The sequence below is a fragment of the Puma concolor genome, chromosome D3 (genome assembly GCF_028749965.1).
Source record: "Puma concolor isolate L17-30 chromosome D3, mPumCon1.1.hap2, whole genome shotgun sequence".
NCBI classification, from domain to species: Eukaryota; Metazoa; Chordata; class Mammalia; order Carnivora; family Felidae; genus Puma; species Puma concolor.
Window position 1 is genome coordinate 86418965 of NC_141678.1, and position 25118 is coordinate 86444082.

A 25118-nucleotide genomic window follows, 5' to 3' on the forward strand; every position below is an offset into this window, starting at 1 on the left:
AATAATGCATCAGTGCAGTCATCATCCATAGCTGAGAAAAACATTAGGTAGAAGTTTGGTGGAAAATTTTATAATGGATGCATCAGGCTGACAATACTTGAACACTCTAATCAATGGGGCAGTGAAACATTTTGTTCTTCTTGACGTGAGTTAGGTAGATATATACAGCACCTCTTATGAATTATTCTTGAAAAAAAGAAAAGAAGAATGTACTCAGATTTCTAAGTCACATTGCTAGTTAACAGGAAGTCTGAGGCTTAGGTGACTACAATAAATAATGCCCTGAGGATACAATCAATTGTACACACACACACACACACACACTGCTCTACCAGAAATTTAAGAATCAAAAGTAACTGTAGGAGAATATTTAAATCATATTAGTTAGGGTGTTGTAAAGACCTACATAAGTATATAAAAAAAGGCATCATCATTATATAATTATTAAAAGCCAGATTTATGAAACATGCCTGACCCTTAAGTTAGCACTGAGATTATTATTGGGAAAGCTAATCTCTGACTTCAAATACCTCACAACTGATCTGTAGAAACAGATCATAATATAAATGATGGGAACCGTTAGTGGTCATGGAAATTACTGCAGACCCAAAACCAATCTGTAAATGGTGTCTCTGCAACCGAATGTTTCAGAGTCTCTGTTTCCTCATCTATTAAATGGCAAGTATTTTTTCCTTAACACACAGCATTGTGAGAGGACTGCATGAATGGTATTTAAGGCATCTGCAAATCTAAATCAGCCTTCATATAAAATCATAGTCCCGTGGTAATGGAATAGCAACAAGTGAATGGAACAGACAACCTAAGTGATCTGAGTGACAGCCTAAGGGATCTGTCCATGTGACTCTAAATATTTGCCCAACATCTGGAGTGGTCCAGGGTTAACAGCCCAAACCAATGTTTGCTACATAAACGAATGGAGAGGAAGAGTATGCTCTTGGTAAGAGTTTCTACTTCGATATACAGGCTCTAGATGAAAACTCTTGCTACTAATGGTACAAAAATCGCCTTTGCGGTGCCTATTTGATTGGCGTCAGGGACATAGTACTTGGTCCTTTATGGTTTCATAGTTTTCCTCCCTTCAATCAAGTAGTTTCCTTTCAGTCTTAAAATTAGTATGTTCCCAATAAGGCTAAGGCATTTTTACTGAAAACATGGGAAAACACTGCTCGCTATGGGAAGTGGAAATAAACATTCTGTTTTGAACTTTTATCGAATATAGACTATAAATGAAGGAGTCATTTATAAAATTTTCAATCCTATGACATTTTTTTTTCTTAAAGAGAAACACCCTGAGCGACTAGGTACTAAACAGTCTTCCCTATAGCAAAAGCCCACACCTTGCCGCCAGCCAGAATGCAACACTGCTTATTTCTCCTTGCATCGCATAAAAATGGATATAATTTTTAAATTAAAATTTCTTTACACCGGGGAGCAGCCTACTTTTAAACGCCAAGCGTTCCTACGTAAAGGGGAGAAAGTTCTCCACTGTTTTTGATGTTTGCAAGTTGAACGTTTCGAGAAATCGTTTGCATCCACCAGTAATAGTTATGGTCTCCATCTCCCCCGGAAGATGAAATGCCACGAGCCACTCTGAGTCGTAGTTAACTAACACGCGCGCATCCATCAGTCCGCGCCGGTCCTGCCAAAGAGCCCGAGCCTCGCTGCCTCTTCGCGCGAGGACGTCGGCGAGGGGGCTGCCGCGCGTGATCTCGCTCCAGCCTCCCCAGCAGCAGAGGGATTAGACACATGCGCACGCTCGGTCTCTTTGTGTGCACCGGGCAGGGCTCGGCGTCGATTTACTCTTCCCAGTGGGGCAGAGACCTGGAACGCGAGCATGTGCTCGGGAACAAAACATGCACGTACACAAGGCCATCGAAATAAACCACTGCCTCCCGTTTGCCTTCCCCTCTTCGGGGGCGTCCCCACCGCCCTTTGCCCGAGTCCAGCTGGGGAGGGGGCGCGGAGAGCCCCGGAACGAGGAGCCGTGTCCTCAGGAATCCCGCACCCGGGAGAGCGACGCGGGCTCGGGCAGAGGGGGCCGGGGGCGGGGAGCGCGACCCGGGGCGCGGGAGGCGGGAGGCGCTCCCCGCCGGAGCCGCCAGGGATGGAGCGCGTCCAGCGAGCGTCTCCGAGCGCAGCCACCCCGCGGGGCCCGGGTGGGGTGGGGTGGGGTGGGGTGGGGGGCGGGGAGGGAGCCCGGCCGCCCAGTCGGCCCGCCCCTCCCCCCGCGCCGGTGCGCTCCGGCCAGCTGTGCGCCGCCGAGCGAGGCGCCAGCCCGTGGGTGCTGCCGGGGGCGGCGGCGCGGAGGGGGCGCCCGCAGCTGGCGGCTGCGCGGGCCCGGCGTTCGGCTCTTGGCGGGGGGCGGAGGTGAGGACCGGAACGCGGAGGGCGGGCGCTGCTCGCGGCGCCGGGCCCGCGTTCCCCGTCCGCGGCCGCCCTGCCACCGGCCCGCGTCCCCGCCGGCGGGAGCTCGGGGGACCGGGCGGCGGCGCGGCTGTGGCGGCGGCTGGCTGGATGCGAGACCTGCGCGGACCGGGCGGCGGCGGCGGCGGCGGCCGGCGGCTCCCGACTCGGGGAAGCCGATCGCGGAGGGGACGAGACCGAACACGCTGGCCATGGCCTCCAACTTTAACGACATAGTCAAGCAGGGCTACGTGAAAATCCGCAGCAGGAAGCTGGGGGTGAGTGGCTCGCTCGGCTTTCTCCTTCCCCGGCTCGCGTTTGGCGCGGCCGGCTGTAGGGAGGGGGGCGGGGAGAGGTGACCCGCGCGGGGACAGGGGCGAAGAGGGACCCGGCCCTTTCGCGGACAGCCCGCTTGTTGCTCGGCCGGTGTGGGGGCCCGCACCTGCCTCGGGGGGCTCTGCACACCGGGCCGAGGGTTCCCGGAGCGCCCCGGTCCCCATCCTCATGCGCGCGCTGCTGCTGGCTTGGACCAGACTGAGAAGTCATGTAGACGGAAGGGATGGTCAGGTTGGAAGACGAATGCGCCTCGGAGGGGGGTTTATGGACGGTGCAGCCCACAGTGCTCTGTTCTCCAAAGTGCGCCTTTCGGGGAGAATGGCTCGCTGTGCGGGAGCCGGACGGACGCTCCCGTGTGTGTATTTACAAGCCCCGTGTCCTAGTCCCCGCTTCCCCAGCCCCTTTCGAAATTCTCCTTTGATGCCCAAGCATTGCCGCGCGTCCCCGCCGGCGACTGCCAGCGAGTTTCGGGCTCCCTGAGCGGTTGCCCAGGGGCAGGCTCCCTGGCCGTGTGCGCGCCCGGACAGGTGTATCTGCGCCCGTGTGCGGGCAGGTGTGTGCTCACCGCCGCCGACACGGCAGGTTTCGCGACGGCAAAGTTTACGGAGACCTTGTCGTAGTTTTTCCGTGCAAGACGTTGTGCCTGACTTCGGAGAGAAACAGTGTAGACCCCCCACCCCCCGCCCCGGGGGGTTCAGAAGTTCTCTAGTGACCAGACGAGGAGGTAGGAGGGACACGTGGATGGTCCGAGAAGACCTGGGAGTGGAGCCCCGAGGCCAGGAGGGGAGGAGCGGGCCTTTGGGCTTGGCGGGCGTGGGGGGACCGCGGGAACGACGCGCAGGGGGTCCCGGTGGCGGCCGTGGGGGAGCGCGCGATGGGCGCGCGAGATGGGCCACCGAGAACGACCTTGGCGGGCCGGTCCAGAGCAGGTAGGGAAACCGGTGTGGGGGCGAAAGAGCCCCTTTCCCGGATTCCCTGGATGTTTCTGTACCTCGGTGTTCTCAAAGTTCCAGTTCTGCGAAGCTCCGGAATCCTGGGGCAAAGCGGCCTTGAACCAGAACATTCCCCGCTTTCCCTGCTGACTGGATGAGTCCTCCAACTTGGAGAGGGGAAGAGAGGAGGGAGAAATTCACTAATTCTCTCAGTTAAAAAGGAAGAAAGAAAAATAATTCTAAATATACCGTTAGAAAATTGAACGAAGATAGGGCAGAACCCCTAAACCCCTAAAAGAGGACGCATCACTACGCACCCAGGAGTCGTTTTATCAGGAGTTGGTGGACGCAGGTGTGGGGGGGCACAGGGAAGGGACAAGGGCACACTTGGGTTTTGGTGCTGCTTTCTGCTGGCTTTCTGGTTCATCTCGTTGAAGATGCAGACGGTGCCCCGAGGAGACGAGGGACCCATTCCCGAACTTGGGCAGATCCGTAGAAGTGGGGCGTACACAACAGGGCGACTACAAAGCGCCCACCCCCACCCCCACCGGGCGCAGCCAGGCGCTCCTGTGGCCTGCCGCGCGCCCTTCCGGGGCCAGAGCGCGCGCGCGCTGGGGGTGCAGCCCCTCTGGTTGCAAGGGCCGCTCTCGGGTGGAGATTTAATTGCGTCTCGTTCCTTTCCCGGGAGATAGGAAGGACCCACGTGTAAAGCTGCAGTTGTCCAGGAGGCTGCCGGCTTCTGGCGGGCGGGACGCGCTGCACGGCAAGCGAGAGCTGGAGGGGAGAACCATTTTAGGAACTTGACCTTTGAAGCCCTTTGCTCCCCCACGGGGTGCTTGCTCATCATTCTCGCGCCTTCCGTCTTCTTGGAATCTCAATTGTGTCTGACACCTCAGACGTTATAAGCTAACGGATGATTCAGGTCCCCCGGGTAGATGTGTATCTCCTAACACAGAGTCACTGTGTACATGAGATGAGACTAAGAAATATAACCCTGAGGACCCCGGCCTTCGCGCTCTTGGCCCCGGGGGTGTGTAGGATTCCTCTCCCATTCCCAGCTTTCCAGGATTTGCTACGACAAAAACGGGATATGCAACCTAATTAAAATATAGGATCCAAGAAAAGAGCATTGACTGCTTCTTGGGGAACCATGCGTGTTAACAGCCTTTGAAATGTCCTTTTAAAACACCATTCCTCTTTAAGATGTGTGCAAATGTGTTTGCAATCCCATAGCATCCCTTTCCAGACTCACTGCTTGCAGATAAGCCTTTGTAAAAGACGCCCTTCAGAGAAAACAGTAAAAGCATGTTTATGTATAGGTTAATTGCTTTTGTCTTCCATTTCTACTTGAGAAATGTAAACTTCAGACTTTGGTGTTGAAATACTTTTGTTTTAATATTAAATCGAAACGTTAAACTAAATTAACCTTCACTATTTTGAAGAATATTATTTAAAAAACTATAGAGACTTTCAATTTAGAATATTCTAGTATTCAGAAGGGTGAATTCACGTGACAAACCTATAGATTCTGTGAAGCTTAGTAAGTTAAGTTTGTCTCATAAGATAGTAAAACTCTAAGCAAGTGTTGTGTGCGTTAAGCATAGCAATATAATTTATCTAAACATTAAAATGTAATTTTCATAGTTAATAAGACATATTACTAATGTCATGGACTCAGAAGTATGGGCTTTTCCAAGTAAAATAATATTTTGAACTCAAATGATACGTCACGACTCTTTTTATGGTTTATGTTTAGAACTGAAATAAAAGGAATTCTGATGAAATATGCACAGATATTTGATTCATGAGGTACCGAACTGGTACTTGCAGAAACCAAATTTTATAATAATCTAAAGGGGAAAATAGACCCCTGGGCATGAGGCCAGTGGTATCCGAGATTATGACACAAAAGCATATTTTGAGATGAGATGTTCTATTGGATTCTTTTCTCCTTACTAGTTAGTGTTCCCTATTGTGCTGAATGAGGGCAGAAAAGCACTAGTTGCCTTTTGGGCTAGGGGAAAACCAGGATCCAGGCCCTTCCAGATTGAAATGGTGAAAGGGCCCTTGCCTTGTGTCTTCCTACAGAATTTAGTGCTCCCAGTGGAGAATATTTCCTTACCCAGTTGTTTGAGTGAAGTAGTGAGTGTTGAACAATTTTTTGAATGTTTGCTTTGAAGTTTGTCTTGACTCATTAACCAGCTTATCTTCCATTCAGGAAAATAATTTTGAAAAAAAATAGTATAATTGCCCCAAATTTTACTCTTGTCTTGAAATTATGTTTATTCAATCATTAAAATTTTAAAGGTATTAAATCATTAAACATATAACAACATGACTCTTAGAGTCATGTCTTTATGTTAATTTTTCATTATGACATACCATAGTTTGTATGAGTATATTATTTTCCTTTTGCATGATTTAAAAGCCCTTACTGTAGTTCAGTTTCTTTTGCCCTCTTCTGTGTTGCATAACTGGTATTATAATTCACAAGGTGCCATAGTGGTCAGTATTTTTTTTAATAAAAAGTTACTTAACAGGACTAATAACAATAAAACAAAGCAAAAGCATGTTGGCCAAAATTGTTTATCTCTTAGCCTTTATTAATTAAATGTTTCCTTGTGACCACTGAAAGATTAAATTTAGTCCGCAAGGCATATATTATAAAATATCCAACCTGTTCTTGGTTTGCAGATAAACTAAGAACTCGACCACCGAAATCATTAAAATAACTTTACACATGACGTGTGGACTCTATATTGTAGCTAAAGTAAATGCAGCCTTATAGAGGGACGTCATCATCACTATCATTAACATCGCTGTACAAATCCCGGCTGCCACAGTTTGACTAATTCTAGACTCAGCCCTCACATTGTTCTCAAGGAATTCTGTTCAAATACATCAGTGAGGCTATTCACAGGCACACTGTGCACAAATAAATAGTATTTTACACAAAATCGTTTTCTATTTCTCAAAGTCAGGTCAGGGATTTTGCTGTTTGTGTGGGTATCAAAGGAACGTCTCGAAATACGGTTGGCGTTTGCACATTCAACGTATAATCAAATAATTATGAAGCATCTACTGTGTATCAGATGGTGTGTGTGTGTGTGTGTGTGTGTGTGTGTGTGTGTGTGTGAGAGAGAGAGAGAGAAAGAGAGAGAGGGGGGGGGGGGGGGAGAGAGAGACTGTTCCAGAGTCATGTTGTATTAAGTCAGGGTTATTAGCAAGAAATACCTCCTACATCACTACTACTCATAGTACGTTAGGCCAGTAAGAGTCACTTTACCCCAACCTGGATATAAGGGAAGCAGAGAAAGTCAGAGCAACACATTTGGAGTATGTGATGAGCCCCAACGTTATGAACTGAACATCTATTCAGGATTTTCTCTTTTGCATAGTCTCCCTTTGTTTCAAGAACTTACTGTGGATTCATCCACATCTTGCTTTCTCTACCACTTTGATTCAAACCTTGAGATGCTTCCATCCCTGGCTTGATGATTATTGAGCTTCCTGTAAGTTCTTTGGGTTTTCTTGTTCTTCCACAAACAGCTTTCTTCTGATGATGGAAGAGAGTTGTTTTTCATGAGAGACGTTTATGAGAATTTACCCCTTTGTAGAAGTTTATTTATTAATATAAATGGGAGTTTTCATGTGTGCATTTGCATTATTTTGGTTGACTAGAGCAATTAAAAATGTCTCTGGTTTCCCAAATATCTAGAAAGTATTTTATGAAGAGTGATTTTATTTTATATGACATACATTACCAGTTTTCCAAGAATAAGATGCAATAAATACATTTAAGATAAAATTTATAAATAACTTAATCACTTTGACCATTCAGAAGTTAAAAGAACTTTCAGGATCGTTACTTCAGATATGAATTCTCCATCCATGGCTTTAAGACATGGAAGTTGCTTTCAGTGTATTTAAATCTTTACTCATTCTGGAATATTGCGTATCCTGGACATTGCTTTCTGGAAAGGACCCATTGTATCCATGGTTATTTATCATTTATCTCTTTCTCATAAAATATGGATTTAGAATACATGAAAATTCTAATTATTTTTGCGGTTTTTATTTTAGGTTTTCATTCATGGTGACTATCATGTATATATTTAACACTATGTATACGTTCCACTTAATTTCTGTATCTATATCTGTCTCTATCTCTATTGACTTATCTACCTATCTCTACAAGAATTACTGGTTCTTACAATTTTAGAGTTGAAAAACATCTTGTATACCTTCTATAGAATCCCTGTATATTACTTTGTTTGCAATTTTATGTACGTATGGCATTTCTGGTATTTTCAGAAATTAGTGAGATTTTTGTCTTTTTAAAGAATCCCTACGCATGCATATGGGCATGCCTGATGTTCTTTGATTTTCAAAACTTAAAGCCAAAAACAAGGAAAATAAAAATAAGCCTACCTGTAAACACCAAGCCCAGACGTTTTGCTAGATATTGATATTAAATGATTATGTCTGTGTGCTACCTGGGGCCAGCTGTTACATCAGGAGTGAGATATAAATGTTCACATCTCAGTTTTTATCTTAATATATTTACACATGACTGCTGGCAAGGTGAATCTTAAAAGATGGCATTTCCTCAGATAACAAAGATTATACTCAGTGCTTAGGGAAATCTTGCAAATTTACTGAAATAAATTGTGAGTAGAGTAATTATGCAGTGGTAAAATATCTTTGTAAGAATTTACAAAATTGCCAGTTTCCTTAAATGTTTTTCAAAAGTGCTCAGTAATGGTTGATATCTAGGATCAGTCTAAAATACACACACACACACACACACACACACACACACACACACACACACACACAGTTTAATTTGAAGCCTATGTATTTGAAATAGGTGTGATCCATTTTTGTTGTTTGAAGTATTTTTGTCGTAATGTGTTGTTCTATTTGGATTGTAACAACCCATGTGAATAATATTGGGTTAGGACTATTAAGTATTCATGACTCTGCTCTGTTTCTGTTGACACCCACTTCATTTTAGAAACTACACAGGTCAAAAGTGAGCAGTAGAAACAAAATAAAAATTACCTGTTTTCCTATCATCTACTGATTTTCTCTAGATGTTGTGAATTTTGAAGTTTTAGTTTTAAGGAAGAAATAATTTCCATCAAATGGGACAAACTAATTAAAAGAGAGAATACTATAATTTCTTTACCTCAGTTTTACTGATTTTGTCTTTTTTTTTAATTTTTTTTTTCAACGTTTATTTATTTTTGGGACAGAGAGAGACAGAGCATGAACGGGGGAGGGGCAGAGAGAGAGGGAGACACAGAATCGGAAACAGGCTCCAGGCTCCGAGCCATCAGCCCAGAGCCCGACGCGGGGCTCGAACTCACGGACCGCGAGATCGTGACCTGGCTGAAGTCGGACGCTTAACCGACTGCGCCACCCAGGCGCCCCTACTGATTTTGTCTTAACTTTCGTCACGGTATTTTTTTTCTTTAAGCTCTGGTAGCATTGTCCAAAGAGTTCAAGAATGTAAGTAAAGGACATTTTCTTGAACTTTCTGCATAAATCTTCATTAGTTTTAAGATAGAGAGCAGTATTATCCTTTGAGTACTTCATTTTTATATTGCAACACTATCCCTCAGTGAGAGTATTACACCTGTCAGTCCAATTGAATGGAACAAGGCATGATATTTTGTTATTAGTGGGGAACAGAAACTCATTTAATAAAGAAATGTTTTCATGTTGTTTGAAATAAATGGTGGTTGTAATATTTGAACATGTGCAAAGTATTTCTCCTGTTACTGTACTAAATTCATTATAAAAAAGCTTGGCTAATATTTTGGCTTAACAGTAAACTGACTGAGAGGTCAAACACTTTGAGCTTTGATTTGAAGCTTCGTAAAAGTAATGTAATCGTTTTGCCTCGTGGGGTGCCATGTATTTTACAGCTCCTAAAGAATTTTCACATATATTGTCTTATGTAATTTTCCCAGCATGCTTTTTGAAAGTATATTTGATGTTACCCTCATTTAATTTTACCTTTTGTACATAAACTCGAATCCAGAAAAAGTAAAGTGGACCAGCCAGAGCGACAGAGACACAGATTGGGTTTGTGTGGGACTGTATATACTCAAATCTAGGTATGGTAACTTCAGGTTCAGTGTCGCATCTACAAGGCAACAGCTTCCACTTTGCAATATACATAGGTAGCAACCCATCTATTCGCGTTATTCAAAGTAAGTGTTTTCTTCAGGTGGCTACATAGTGTAAAGCTAATGTTATCATTCACTTGACTCAACTTTTAAGTTATTGACATTGTGGATAAAAGTGCTGCTGGCAGGTGGGAGGTGGAGGAACTGGCAGAAGGTGGTCAAAGATACTTCCCTTGTAAGATCAGTAAGTTCTGGAGATGGAATGCACAGCACGGTGACTGTAGCTAACAGTGCTGTATAGTGTATCTTAAAGTTGCTAGGAGAGTAGATCTCCAAAGTTCTCATCGTAAGAGAACAAAATCATACCTGGATGAGGTGATGGATGTTAAATAACCTCAGTGTGCTAATCACGTCACAATGCGTACGTAGGTCAGATCATAAAGGTGTACATCTTCAACTTCTGCCATGTAATATATCAATTGTATCTCAGTAAAACGGAAAAAACAAGTGCTATTTAGGAAGAGAATTGATACCACAATACGGACATAATACGCAGGTATTTTTCCAGACCACTTTAAATGGACATGATTTCATTTTCATTATACCATCTAAAAACCGGCTAACTTCTTGTAGGAGTGGAGAACAGGCTACAAAATGCAGCTGATCGTGTCTATGTAGAATTTAAAATATTTAAAAATATTGAAATCTCTTTATTTTAGCATTACCATTATTTATGAGAGATGATCTTTTGTTAAAACAGTTATATAGGGGGCGCCTGGGTGGCTCAGTCAGTTAAGCGACTGACTCTTGATTTCGGCTCAGGTCATGATCTTCTGGTTCATGAGTTCAAGCCCCTTCATTGGGCTCTGCACGGACAGTGCGGAGCCCGCTTGGGATTCTCTCTCCCCCTCTCCCTCTCTGTTTATCCCCACTTGTGCTCTTTCTCTCTCTCAAAATAAATAAATAAACTTAAAAATTAAAAAAAAAGTTATATAAAAGATCACGTTTAAATTAACTTAATGCAAAAGAGTTCATCTAAAAAAACCATAATTTAAAAATCATATGTTTCTCCTGGGACCTGGCAAATCAAAAGATGTTATGTAGTGAGGTGGTCATGCAGCAAAGAACGTGACAGTGTTACCCAAATCCCTGCACCTCGGGCAAGACGGAATCCACCGTGACAGCCGTGACCTGCTCCTGCCAGGCCTCACAGTTTCTTGTGTCGCTTGCTACTTTTAAGAAAAAGGAATTGAAATATATATACTCGTGTAGATTTTTTGGATACATTTTTAAGTTCATTTATTTATTTGGAGGGGGGGGAGAAAATGAGTGGGGGAGGGGCAAAGAGGGGGGCGGATGGAGGATCCCAAGCAGGCTCTGTGCCCACAGCAGATAGCTTGATGAGGGGCTCAGACTCACCAACCGTAAGGTCATGACCTGAGCCGAAGCTGGACACTTAACCGACTGAGCCACCCAGGCATCTCTGTGTAGATTTTTATAGAAGGTATCGTACATGTATAAACATGTACAATCATTTTTCTCTTCATGATTTGTTTCTTCGTAAATATGCAGTTGGTTTTCTCTGACCATTCACTAGCCTTTAAGATATGTACTTACGTATGTATGTTCATGTATGTGTATACATATGTATGTGTCATAAATACATATATGTGTGTTATATATTAAATATAATATGTATATACAGTATTTCCACATGACATGTTAATACTCATATTTAAAAAAAAAAAAAGTAATTCTCAATCATGACTGCATGTTGAAGTTACCTACAGAGCCCAGATTTTTCCTCATTGATTTGGTCTGGCTGAGTTTTGAACGTGGATATGCTTTTGGAGTTCCCCAGAGGTTTCTGATCTGGTGCTAGGGTTGATAATCATTGCCTGACAGTGAGGATTTGGGGGTAAATAAGGGAAATGTGAGACGTATTAGACGACTATAAACTAACAAAAACACTGTTATTAGTGCTTGAGACTTACACATTGTCATTTCCAAAATATATAGTTATCCAATAAATCAGTCACATAATGCTGGGCATTCTATAAGGCTTTATGATGTGAATACAAAAATGATAAAGTAGAAATTTCTTTGAGGGACAGAAATTTACTTCTTTTTTTAAAATTTTTTTTAATGTTTATTCATTTTTGAGAGACAGAGAGAGACAGAGCATGAGCAGGGAAGGGGCAGAGAGAGAGGGAGACACTGAATCTGAAGCAGGATCTAGGCTCTGAGCTGTCAGCGCAGAGCCCGACGCGGGGCTTGAACTCACGAACTGTGAGATCATGACCTGAGCTGAAGTCGGGCACTCAACCGACTGAGCCACCCAGGCGCCCCAACAGAAATTTACTTCTCAATGTGGTGAACATAACTTAAATTTTTCTTTTTCTTTTTTCTTTTCTTTTCTTTTCTTTTCTTTTCTTTTCTTTTCTTTTCTTTTCTTTTCTTTTCTTTCCTTTCCTTTCCTTTCCTTTCCTTTCCTTTCCTTTCCTTTCCTTTCCTTTCCTTTCCTTTCCTTTCTTTTATTGAGAGAGAGTGCATGTACAAGTTAGTGGGAAGGGGCAGAAAGAGACAGGGAGGGACAGAAAATCTCAAGCAGGCTCCATGCTCAGTGCAGAACCCAACGCGGGACTTGATCCCAGGACCCTGGAATCACGACCTGAGCCAAAATCAAGTCAGACGCTCAACCGACTGAGCCACCTAGGCGCCCCATAACTTAAAATTTTCTAAAGACTCTGAATCGTTCTTTCTGTGAGCCATCTTGATGTACGGCTGACACTGCAATATGGTTACTCACAAAAGACATCCTTCTTTTATTTTGTGTGTTCCAATGTAAGTGATTACAATACCATGGCTGTTTAAAACTCAGTAACTTCTGATAATGCTCTATTGGAGAGTCAATGTTTCAGACTTTATTAAGGACAAGCACCTGTAAGAGTGTCTGGGTGGCTCAGTCAGTTAAGCATCTGACTTTGGCTCAGGTCATGATCTCACAGTTTGTGGGTTCGAGCCCTGTGTCGGGCTGTGTGCTGACAGCTGGGAGCCTGGACCCTGCTTCCGTTTCTTCCTCTCTCTCTCTCTCTGTCCTTCCCCTGCTCATGCTCTGTCTGTCTGTCTCTCTCAAAACTAAATAAACATTTAAAAAAAAAAAAAGGAAGAAGAAAAGAAAAAAAAACCTTGAGGCTTAGAGTCAATTTTATATTCTTCATAGGTCTGGGTTTATGGCTTTGCAAGGCAGTTAACTGCAGCATCACACCTCATTCTTGGTATTTCAGAGGTTTCTTTTGTTCTTGCCTTTGTTGTTTGGTTTCCTATTTGAAGAGACAGAGCATAAATGGATGGGTGGAGAGAGAGAATTGAGACAATATCTGGCAAATACCTAGTGAGTACACATAGACAGTATGTGCTTTGTGGTTTATAAAGAAAGTAACACCAAGCTGAGAAATCATGTATAGAGAAGGCTTTGTGAGTTCCATGCAGAAGAAATAGCATACCTAAATGGTAACATGTGTCTGCATGGGTGAGGAACATTGAGTAAAGGCCCAGAATAAAGGGCTTACAATGTTCTAAGAACCCAAGAAGTCACCGTTGTATTTTATAGGAAAGGTTAATGTTCATTCTCAATTTAGCAACATCCCTGAATCTTGAATGTATAGAAGGCATTGTGGTAAAGTAGAATTTGGTCGAGGAGAGCAACGAGGGGTGAAGTTTAGTATACTAGAAAAGCATGTTTTACTTCTAGTGGCTAGCCATGATTGAGAATCACTGACATGGGAGTCTTTTTTTCTAGCACCGAGAAGAAATAAGTCTTCTACCTGTCACTGTTTGCTTTGAAAAGTTGGCTGTCGTATTGTCACCTTTTGAAAATGATTAGACTTTCCCCCTCTGCCTGCATTTAATACCCTCATTTTCTGTTTTTCAGAAATATTGCTGTGCTGGGTATAAATGTAGCTTTAATTGTATTTATTATTCCTGGGTTTATAATGCTTCTGGATTTTATGGCTTGATATATTTCTTCTGTTCTGAAAAGTTATTTGCTGTTTCCCCTCCTGTCCTATCAATTCTGTCCACTCTTTTCTCTTCTTCCTGACTCATGTACTAAATCATTTATACCATATTTTCTGTACTTCTGTGCCTTTTTCTATTTCATTTTTTTTTGTCACTCAAAGCTTCAGGATGGATATTTTCTTACACATTTTCTAGTTCACTAATTTTCTATTCAACTATGAATAATCTACTGTTGAATTTATTCATTGTATTCAATTTAAGTTATTTCTTTCAGGGATACAATTTTCATTCGATCCTGTTTTTTAGAATTTCCGACAGAAATAAATTCTCAGTTTTGTCTTTGGTGGGCTTCAATGCCTTCAAATAGATGACTTTTGTATTTTCCCAGCTTTCCTAATTGTCAGCAAGTAGGCTGGCCTGAGTTACCCAGGATGCCACTAACAGAAATGGGAAATTCTCAGCTGGTTGAATTTGGTAGAGATTTCTGCATGGGGAAACAGGGGCTTTGTGGTCCTCCAGAACTGTGCTGAGAGCCAAGAAAGTTGGCTTTAGCTCTTCCTTAGCAGCGAGACTCTGTGGTAATTTTGTCTTCAGATATTTTTAGCTGGGTTATCCATCTTTGTAGGAGAACTAGGGTTTGTGATAGTGAAATTGAAGAAAAAAAAAAAGACCAAGCCATTTGGGTGATAGGACTAAACACAACGGTTGCAAGTAGTGTTTATGTGTAACCTGTCTGTGCATAAAAATGGTGGGGGGGACATGAGGCAAAAAGCAGTTAAAAGCCTGCTCTAGCATTCGACTTCATGAACAAGGCCGAACTGTTCTGCCCCTTTCACAATGGTTCTTAACACTGGACATACATTACAATCACAGGAAATGGTTTTTGAGTTTTGGGGTGTGTGTGTGTGTGTGTGTGTGTGTGTGTGTGTGTGTGTGTGTGTAAATAACAATGACAAGTTCTGCTTCCAGAGATTTCTTACTTAGTGGATCTCTGGGCAATAGAATTGTTTGTTCATTTGTGTTTGTTTGGTTTCGTATCAGTCTACCCAAGTTGACCCTCTTCACCAGAAAAGAATTCAAAACAAGTTGTTTATCACTATATATTACCACAAAACCCTACTGAACTAGGATAATTAGGTGTAGTATGCCTTCATAAGTAGTTAAACAAATTAACAGTATGAATCAGGTATTCATCATTTGGTTTCTCACCCAGCATTTCCATCTTTTTCAATATATTTGGATAGCACCCCATCATCAATATTATAGATATCATCAATATTATAGCTATTGAAGATAGCAAATAAACCTCACATTATTAGAAGATGAAATGCCAAAAATATTCTTTCCTCATATCTTCTGCTGCCAGGACATGAGAAACGAGCTAGGTGTTACCAATTACATGACCAGACTTTGAGTCAGCGATAAAAGAAAGCAGCCCAGGATAGAGATCTTCACGGGGGCAACAGAGTAATTGTTTCTACTGCACTGATTTATTGATGCAAAAGTATAAGCATTGTGCATGGTTGTACCTACTGTCCAAAGGCAATAGCCTCATCAAGAAACTTAATGATTTAAGAGATCACTTATGGTTGTTGCGGCTTGAACCTGGTTCTCCAGTCCTCTATTCCTAATTTGAAGTAATGAAAAATTTAATAAATTTCCTTCTAAGTGAATCAGCCAGTGTCAACTTCTATTACAACTAATAGCAACTAATACCTCTGACAGATAAAATGGCATTATTGGAAGTGACCCAATTAAACTTTAGAATGCACTAAAATAATTAATTTTTAAAGTAATGAATATTAAATGGCTTTCCTTAATAATATGGAGATATGAGAATTCATTTTATACTGTAGTCACTCCTAGTTTGGACATTTAGCGCACCATTAGTGAATTATTCTGTTCTCACCCATGGACAAGTGTAGGAGCTTTGATGAAAGCATACATTCAGAGCATATGATTAAGAGAACATTTTTTTTACAAAAGAGACCCACACAAATATACCCAATGAATCTTTGACAGAAGTACAAAAGCAAATCAGTGAAGGAAGGATTATACCTTTTCAACAAATGTTGCTGGAGCACTTAGACAACCCGAGGCAAAGTAAATGAATCTCAGCATAAACCTCACAATAGATCCTTGTAACTCAAAATAGATCCTGGACTTAAATGTAAGAAGTAAAACAATAAAATTGTGACAAGACATATAAGAAAATCTCTGGAAACCGGGCCTAGGCAGAGTTCTTAGATTTGAGATCAAAAAGCATAAACCGTAAAAGGAAAAATTGATCAGTTGACCTCATCAAAATTAAAAGTGTTTGCTCTCTGTAAGAGCCTGCTAAGAGGATGGAAAAGAAATGCTATAGACTGGGAGAAAATATTTACAAATTACATAACTCTAACAAAGAACTAGTATAAAAAAAACTCTTAAAACCCTATGGTAGGATTTAAAAAACGACAATTCAATCAGAAAATGGGCAAAAGACATGAACTGACACTTCACAAAAGTTGCCATGCAGATGGCAAATAAACACGTGAACAGATATTCAGTATTATCAGCCATGAGGGGGATGCAGATTAAAACCACCACAAGCTATCAGTACACACATACTGGAAAGGTGAAAATCACCCCAAATGCTGGCAAGAAGGCAGACAAACTGGAGCGCTCATACGTTGCTGTTGGGAATGTGAAGAGACGGTTAAGATACTCTTGAAAACAATTTGGCAGTTCTTTTTTTTTGTAATGTTTGTTTATTTATTAAAAAATTTTTTGAGAGGGACAGAGTGTGGGCAAGGGAGGGGCATAGAGAGAGAGGGAGACACAGAATCTGAAGCAGGCTCCAGCCTCCTAGCTGTCAGCATGGAGCCTGACGCGGGGCTCGAACTCACAGACTGTGAGGTCATGACCTGAGCTGAAGTCGAGTGCTTAACCGATTGAGCCACCCAGGTGCCCCATTTAATCATTTATTTTTGAGAGAGAGAGAGAGAGAGAGAGAGGGAGAGAGCGAGCACAAGTGGGGGAGGGGTAGAGAGAACAGAAGGTTAACTTGGCAGTTTCATAAACAAACCAATTATACAACTGCCATACAACCCATCAGTCTTAGACATTTGTCCCAGAGAAATGAAAACTTTCTGTTCCCACACAAACCTCTACACAAATGTTCTTAGCAGCTTTATTTGAAACACCCCCAGACTGAAAACAAACCAGATGTCCATCATTGGGTGAATGGTTAAGTCAACTAAAGCGTGTGTGTATCTTGTAAAATACTTGTAAAACACTATAAAAACTATAAAAACACATCCATGCCAATGCCTGTTATCTTGTCTTATTGAGGACAGCCATTGAACAAGTATAAAGTGTGAGGGGATATCTCACGGCGTTTCCCTGGTTATGATGTGGAAGACTGGCCATTTGTATGTCTTGTTTGCAAAACTGCCTACGTTCTCTGCCCAGTTTTTTAATTGTGCTGTTAGGTGTTTTGCTATTGTACGAGTTCTTTGTGTATTTTGGATATTAACCCCTTGTCAGATCTATGTTTCGCAGATATTTTCTCCAGTTCCACAGGTTGTCTTTTCATTTTGTTTGATGGTTTCTTTTGCTGTGCAGCTTTTGTTTGACGTAGTCCTCCTCCCTTTGAATTGTGAAGAACATAAATGTTGGTAATTTTGCAGTTGCGATTTAGTGTTCTCTGTGAAATGAGGTTTATATAAGCTACATTTACCCACAGGACACCTTAATTACTAGGAGCCAAGTGGCTTGAACACTCCATTGACTTCAGAAACAAACAACAGTGCAAAAACTTCTCTACCTTTGATTTTGAGCTCCAAATAAGCCGCCTTGTCCAAATTTAAAAAAAAAAAAAACAAAAAAAAAAAAACATCATTACTTAGATAACATTCAGCAGTATTTCAGCGAAATTTCATTTTGTGTCTCCAGAAAAAGATCACCTGGCTACCTTCCCATCTGAAAAATGTCATTAGCCATTTTCATGCTGCGGGTGATACCAACTTGCAGCTCCTTTTGAAATGATAATAAAACTGTCCAGAATACAAAGTAAATAACGTTCCAAATGAAGCATCTAAGGAGAAGTTTCAGATACCATGCTCTCTGCTGATAGGTTAATTTCAATACCTGAATAGAACGTGAAGGGGGGAAGCAGTAAAATGACTGAACAACAACAACAACAAAAAGGTAAGCGTAGCCACACCTGAAGCAGTTGGAGATCCATGAGTCATCTAGGATTCAGAGTCACTGGTGAAAGAAATAATTGTTTTGCTTTACAGTTTGAACCTGTAACATATTTGCTACATGGTTTCAATTCAAAATACCAAGCATATATTTGAAAATAAGATGTATTAACTAAGGAGATATTAACATGAAATCTATCCAGGGTGAAGTGGTAAAAAGAACTGACACATGGGTATGTGCCACACACAGGGGATACAGTGATAAATAAAATGCTGTGCCAGACTAGTCCAGCCTGGCAAGAAAGGGGGCAGACAGTAAGTCTTTGCTAAATGGTTAAATAAGTTCACATTCCAAACTGTGCTACCCTAGTAATGATTGTGATGTTGAGGAATACTGTCCCGTCCTGGGCACTTTGTAATCTATCCCTTTGTAATTAGCCATAGCAGCCAATTGAATTTCAAGACGAAAACTGTAATTGGAAATGTATCACCTAGAAAACGTCTTATATACCCCACCTAAAATATGTGATTCAGTGCTTCGTTTTTACAAAATACATTTTTTAACTTCACTGAAAAATATTTTCTGAACATTCTTTGAGGGAGCACTGAAATTTAGTTTCCTCTTAAGCAAGAATCCATATAACAACAACAAAAACCCCAAAGTGCGTGAGTTTTTTTGGAAGAAATAAGGTTTGATTTAAAGGTTACCTAAATTTTAGGGGCGCCTGGGTGGCTTAGTCGGTTGAGCGTCCAACTTCGGCTTAGCTCATGATCTCGAGGTCTGTGAGTTCAAGCCCCGCATCAGGCTCTGTGCGGACAGCTCAGAGCCTGGAGCCTGTTTCAGATTCCGTGTCTCCCTCTCTCTCTCTCTGCCCCTCCCCCACTCATGCTCTGTCTGTCTCTCTCTGACTCCTTCAAAAATAAATAAACATTAAAAAAAAAATTTAAGTTTACCTAAATTTTAAAACATAAGGCTCTGCAACATTGTCTTTGAATGTATTTCTTATATTGTGATGTTTCATTTCAGTTGCTATTTTGACTATTTTTTATGTATGTATTTATTTATTTTTAAAGCTTATTTATTTATTTTGAGACAGAGAGAGAGAGAAAGAGTGCGAGCAGGAGAGGGGCAGAGAGAGAGGGAGACAGAATCCCAAGCAGGCTGTGCACCGTCAGCACAGAGCCCGCTGTGGGGCTCGAACCCACGAACTGCTGAGATCATGCCCTGAGCCAACATTAAGACTCTGGTGCTTAACTGACTGAGCCACCCGGCTCCCCAGTACATATTTATTTTTAATATTGATTGTGTAATTTCAAATAGTACAGAATTAGAACCTGTGGCAACTGTCCTACAGTTTCCATGAAGAATCATGCCAACGACTTGTGTTTTTATAGTATTTTACGGTGTAAAGCCTGCTTTTACATGTAACTCTCCATTCAAAGAGCATAATACTTGGTGTGCAGGTCCACTATCATCTTCATTTTTGATAGGAAGGCTGTGATTTTAAGGGACGTGTGATAACACACCCTGACTCTGAAGACTGTTCTTTTACCCAGATTATCTAGTGCCTTCTCCGAATACCTGTTCTAATCACTGCACGCATTTTGATGACAGTGTATTCCTCTGATACGGCACCCTTGACTAGGACATAGTATTCTTTTTCTTAATAACCTATAATAATTATGAAGCTCCTATTCCCCCCAATATATTTGGAGCCATTTAATATCTCTGTTCCGGTGCTTAGTTTCTGCTGAGTGTCTCAATTCCTAATCTCAGAGGTAATGCATGAATGGTCCCTCAGATCTCTTTATCACTTTCCCTGTGATGTGTGCAATCTGCCAGCCTTGAAATCCTAAGATATATGCATCGCTTTAAATGCTTTTGAGAACTAAGAACTTTTCTCACTTGTCTTTATTTTTTCACATGTAAAACCATTATAAAAGTAGTCTTATACGCAAAAGTATAATTCTGAAATGGGTTTTCTTCCGTCTCATTGATGTTGTTTTATGACGTGATTTTATGGCCCACAGGGAGCTGATGGATCCCCACTTCTACCAACAATTACATTATTTTTGTCTCAGAAACAACTCTCCACAGACCTTGTTTAGTATTTTGGATGATTAACGTGCTCTAAGTCTCACCTCAAAGGTTCCAACCTCTGAGCATCAGCATAGTTTAGTGGAGAGAATGACCTTTGGTTGAATGTGTTGACTTTCCAGCCCTGCACCTCATCTGTAAATTGACTGTCGAATGCCAAAAGGCTATCCTGTAGGATTATTGTAAACTGTAAGTGAAGTGAAAAATGCCACATGCCTGGCATATGTCAGGCCCATACTCTTTTACTTACTGGCTTTGGCATTTCTTTTTCTTTTTTTTTTTTTTACTACTGGACAATGGGATTTGGTGGAAGGTCTCTTTTTTTTTTTTTTTTTTTTAATATAATTTACTGTCAAGTTGGCTAACATAGAGTGTATACAGTGTGCCCTTGGTTTTGGGAATAGATTCCTGTGAATCATTGCTCACCCAGTGAGCTCATCCCAACAAGTGCCCTCCTCAGTGCCCATCACCCGTGTTCCCCACCCCCACCCCCCATCAGCCTTCAGGTTGTTCTGTGTATTTAAGAGTCTGTTATGGGTTTGCCTCACTCTCTGTTTGAAACTACTTTTTCCCTATCCCTTCCCGCATGGTCTTCTGTTAAGTTTCTCAAGTTCCACATAGGAGTGAAAACATATGATATCTTTCTCTGACTTATTCTTTTTTTTAATGTTTTTTTTATTTTTGAGAGAGAGAAAAAGAGAGAGAGAGAGAGAGCACAAGTAGGGGAGGAGCAGAGAGAGAGGAAGACAGAATCTGAAGCCGGCTCCAGGCTCTGAGCTGTCTGCACAGAGCCCGACACGGGGCTCAAACTCAGGGACCGTGAGATCATGACCTGAGCCGAAGTCGGCCGCTCAACCGACTGAGCCACCCAGGTGCCCCGGGATTGGCATTTGTAAACAGCAAGCACTGTTTTGACTTGCCACAATGAAGGAGCATCATCATTTTGGAGTATTTTATATTTAATGTGACCTCTTTGGGGCACTTGTCTGCCTTGAGCAAAGCACTTTGCTGGATTTTCTGTTCGATACACAGTGAGACTGCATGGTAGCACTTTCATCAGAACCGTTACCTGATGAAAGCTGCTGTGGACATACGCGCCTGCCCAATGGCTCCCACGGACCCGTGTCAGGGAAGGCACGGGGATCCAGGGCGGAGGTTGCCAGGTGATCCCATCTTGGCCACACCTGCGTTCTGCTTGCCCTGCATTCTCAGCTCCGGTGCTCGGCCTCCTGGCCTTTGTCATCTGGCTCTCCTCTGTCTTTCAAAACCTTTTTCAAATGGTAGTTCGATTTGTGTCAGCCACCAGAAGTACAGATGGGGAGCTCTCTACCTTCTAGACCTTTCGTTATAGATATATTTTAGCAATTGCCAGTCCTGCTGCACATCCTCTGCTTCTGATGCCTGCTGTCCTGTCGTCTCGGAAGGCAGGGGACCCCCGTGATGGTGCCTCCCCCTGTCTTTCCCGCGAAGTCTGTCCCTGGCCTCCCCTCCACCTCATGCCCTCCCAGTGCCCGCCACTGCAAGAATTCTCTCGATGGTCTGTTTTGAAAGCTATCCTCGTTCCCTTAGAATCCTTTGTTAGTCCTGAGCCCTATAGTTTTATCCCAGCTTTTCACAAGGCTCATCTATGGTTGGAATTCGGCATCTGTAACTTTAAGCTGAAGTGTTGGTAAGACTTTCCAACCGTTCCTTTTCCTGCCTGCTCAATTATCCTTGTACTCCTGCCAGATTGATTTTCTAAATTTCAGTTTGAAGCCTCTAATTCCCCTTCTTAAATTTTCCCATGGTCTCTCATTACCTAGAGTAATAATTAAACTTGTAATTCAAAGCTATCCGTAATACTTACCATTGTTCCATTGTGTTTTTTTTTATTATGTAATATTGCAAGCACCCTGGAGATTATGTAGAATCATATTACAAACCACCGTATATGAGCTACCCATATTTTACCAATGTCATGATAGTACTTTTCTTTCTGCTTTAAATTTTCTAAGATAGAAAAACATGCAGCAGCGAAGACATATGTGAACCTCTGGACATGAGGACACTCAGCCGTTGTGTTCGGTATTTAACAGTTACTACATAGATCTAGTTTGTTCATTTCAGTGCTTGTGTTGTCTGTTGGGTGGGTAAGATACCCTTCCTCCGTTAATGGACATCCGTGAGGTTTTTCTGGTTTTGATGTTATAGACCAGGCTTCAGCAAACAAGTTCGTGTAATTCTCCCTGACCTCATGTATCCAAATTTCTCTAGGGTACAAGTGGAGTTGCTGGTTTTTAACATGTACATCTTCTCTTTACCAGCTGTTTTCCGATTGCCAACAAGCAGTTGTTTCAACTTAAAAGCCCAGAAACAATGACCTAAAAGAACTTCTTTTATGACATCCTCAGCAGCAATTGATACTGCTATATTTATTTAAATTATAAACTACTTCAAGCACACAGACAACATGAAACTTTCTTTGAAAAGCACATTCTGCTCTATTTTCTTCAGATTTTTAGAAAAGAAATAAAATGGATAAAGTGAAGCTTTTGTGTCTCCCAATGCGCTAACTTCAAAAGTTTACTCATCCTTGTAATTCTATGCATAGTTTTTCTGCATTTATTACCTCTTTATATTTATTTACATAATGTTGACTGTTGCTTTGCATTTACCGTTTTGCTTAGTTTCAGCTTTAAAGAATTAGAGTCGTATACTTTGCGACTTCCTGAAACGTGGTTGTTTTTGCTCAAGCTGATGTTTTTGAGGTTGAAGCATTTTGGTACAGTTCCAGTGGGTCCGTTTTACTTCTGTGTACCGTTGCTTTGTAGAAATACTCCACGATTTGCATCTCCCAGTACAAATGTGCAAGAGATTTCTTAGTCTGTCGGCTGGATGGTTTAGTTCCATGCTTAGAGGTATTTGCTGGGCACGGGTTGGCACATACTTGCTACATCTTGCCTAATTGCTTCCCAGATGGTGTATCCACATGGACCTTCCACTGAATTTGAGTTCCCTTTGCTCTGCTTCCTCTCCATCACCTGATATTTTTAGGTGACGCTTATTGCTCCCTTGGGGAAATGGGTGTTTTAAAGTTCTGTTTCTCTGCAGTTTGAACACGTTTTCATATGTTTTTGATCATTTGATTTTCCCGGTTTGTGAATTATCTCTTCAGTCCCGCTGCCTGTTTTTCTATGTGATATATTTTCTTTTTTTTTTTTAAGTGTTTATTCACTTTTGAGAGATAGACTGTGAGTAGGGGAGGGGCAGAGAGAGAGGGAGACAGAGGATCCAAAGCAGGTTCTGTGCTAATGGCAGAGAGCCGGATGCGAGGCTCGAACTCACAAACCACGAGATCATCACCTGAGCTGAAGTCCGACGCTCAACCGACTGAGCCACCCAGGCACCCCGTGTGATATGTTTTCCAAGTGATTTATAAGAGTTCCATCTATATTTTGAATACCACTCCTTTGTAGTTATAAATTATGCAACTATCTTCTCTCATGTTATGGTTTGCCTTTAAATTTGCTACGGTCTCCTGTGTCTTACTGATATTTAAATTTTAATGAAATCAAATTTATTTTCTTTATGGCTTGTAGCTTTTGTGGCTTATTTAAGAAGTCACTCCATGCTATAACATAAAGCTGGTATTTCTTATTTTGTTCTATTGTTTTCATGTATTTCTATATATACTTAGGATCTTTAATCAACCTGTAATTAATCCTTATTTTAGGATTTAAGTTTGGAATCTTTGTTTCCACATGTATAGTCAGTTTTTCACCCCCATTTATTAAATATCTGTATCCATAAGCTTGTTCAAGTCAGCACTTCATGTTTTCCTGTATTTCTAATATTTTGTTAGGTTTACTCTTGTGTACTTTAACATTTTTGCTCTTGTTTTGAATGGCCCACTTTTTGGTTTTAAATTTGATTTTCTAAGTGGTTGCTGTTTATTTATAGGAAAGCTGTTGTTTTGTGTATCTTGTGTCCAACATTGACTCACTCATTGAATATGGAATATATATGGAGGGCTTGCTCAGTGCAGGCATTTTGTAGGTGCCCAGGATACATGGAACCAGGAACACGAAAGCTGCCTTCGGGGAGCACATGTGATAAGGGGTCAACAAGATAAACACACAATTGCAGCACAGAGGTGAAAGCGCCCTTTGCAAGGGAAGGCGATGAGAGAGTGTGAGAGAACTGTGACCTAGAGAACCAAGAAGTCCCAGAAAGGTGGAGGTGTTTGAGTTAGTTCTGATGGAGGAGTTGGAGCTCATTACGTGGGTGCACAGGAAGGACCGGGTGGAGACAGGGAGTGACCTGGGCAGGGCACAGGGCTCAGGGGATGTCCGTGGCTGTGAACTCCGAGTAAGTTGGCACTGTGTGTGTGAAGTCTGCAGGGTAGGGTCAAATTTTAGGAGACATTTAAGGTCACAGAAGGTTACAACCTTATTGTGTAGTCGCTGGGTTTCTAGAAGAGGAGTTTTAGGGGCACGTGGGTGGCTCAGTTGATTGAGCATCTGACTCTTGATTTCGGCTCCGGTCATGATCTCAGGTTTCATGAGACTGAGTCCTGTTTGGGTCTCTGTGTGCTCACAGCAGGAAGCCTGCTGGGGACTCCTTCTCCCCCTCTCTGTGTCCTCCCCCCGCTCCCACTCGCTCTTTCTTTCTCTCAAAATAAATAAAGAAACCAAAAAGAAATGGAGTTTTATTTAAAAAAATTAAAAACAAAATTTTATGTTTGTTTATTTTTGAGAGTGAGACAGAGCACTAGCGGGGGAGGGGCAGACAGCAAGGGAGACACAGAATCCGAAGCAGGTTCCAGGCTGACCTATGCGGATAGCATGACGTGATCTGAAATTGGCCCCTTAACCAACTGAGCCACCCAGGCGCCCTTATTTTAAAATTTGTTTGATGTTTATTTTTGAGAGAGAGAGAGAGACAGAGACAGAGCATGAGGGGGAGGGGCAGAGAGAGAAGGAAACACAGAATTGGAAGCAGGCTC

At 42.1% G+C, this 25118-nt stretch overlaps 1 protein-coding gene across 1 annotated transcript in view; it reads left to right on the top strand.

The window, feature by feature from the left end:
* The first annotated feature begins 2359 nt into the window (after positions 1-2359).
* The window catches only part of DOK6 (docking protein 6), a 374774-nt gene continuing 352015 nt past the window's right edge, over positions 2360-25118 (top strand). Inside the window, exon 1 of the mRNA XM_086683202.1 lies at positions 2360-2702. Coding sequence (XP_086539328.1) covers positions 2637-2702 — 66 coding nt within the window. The 5' untranslated portion in view covers positions 2360-2636. The remainder of the gene's footprint in view (positions 2703-25118) is intronic.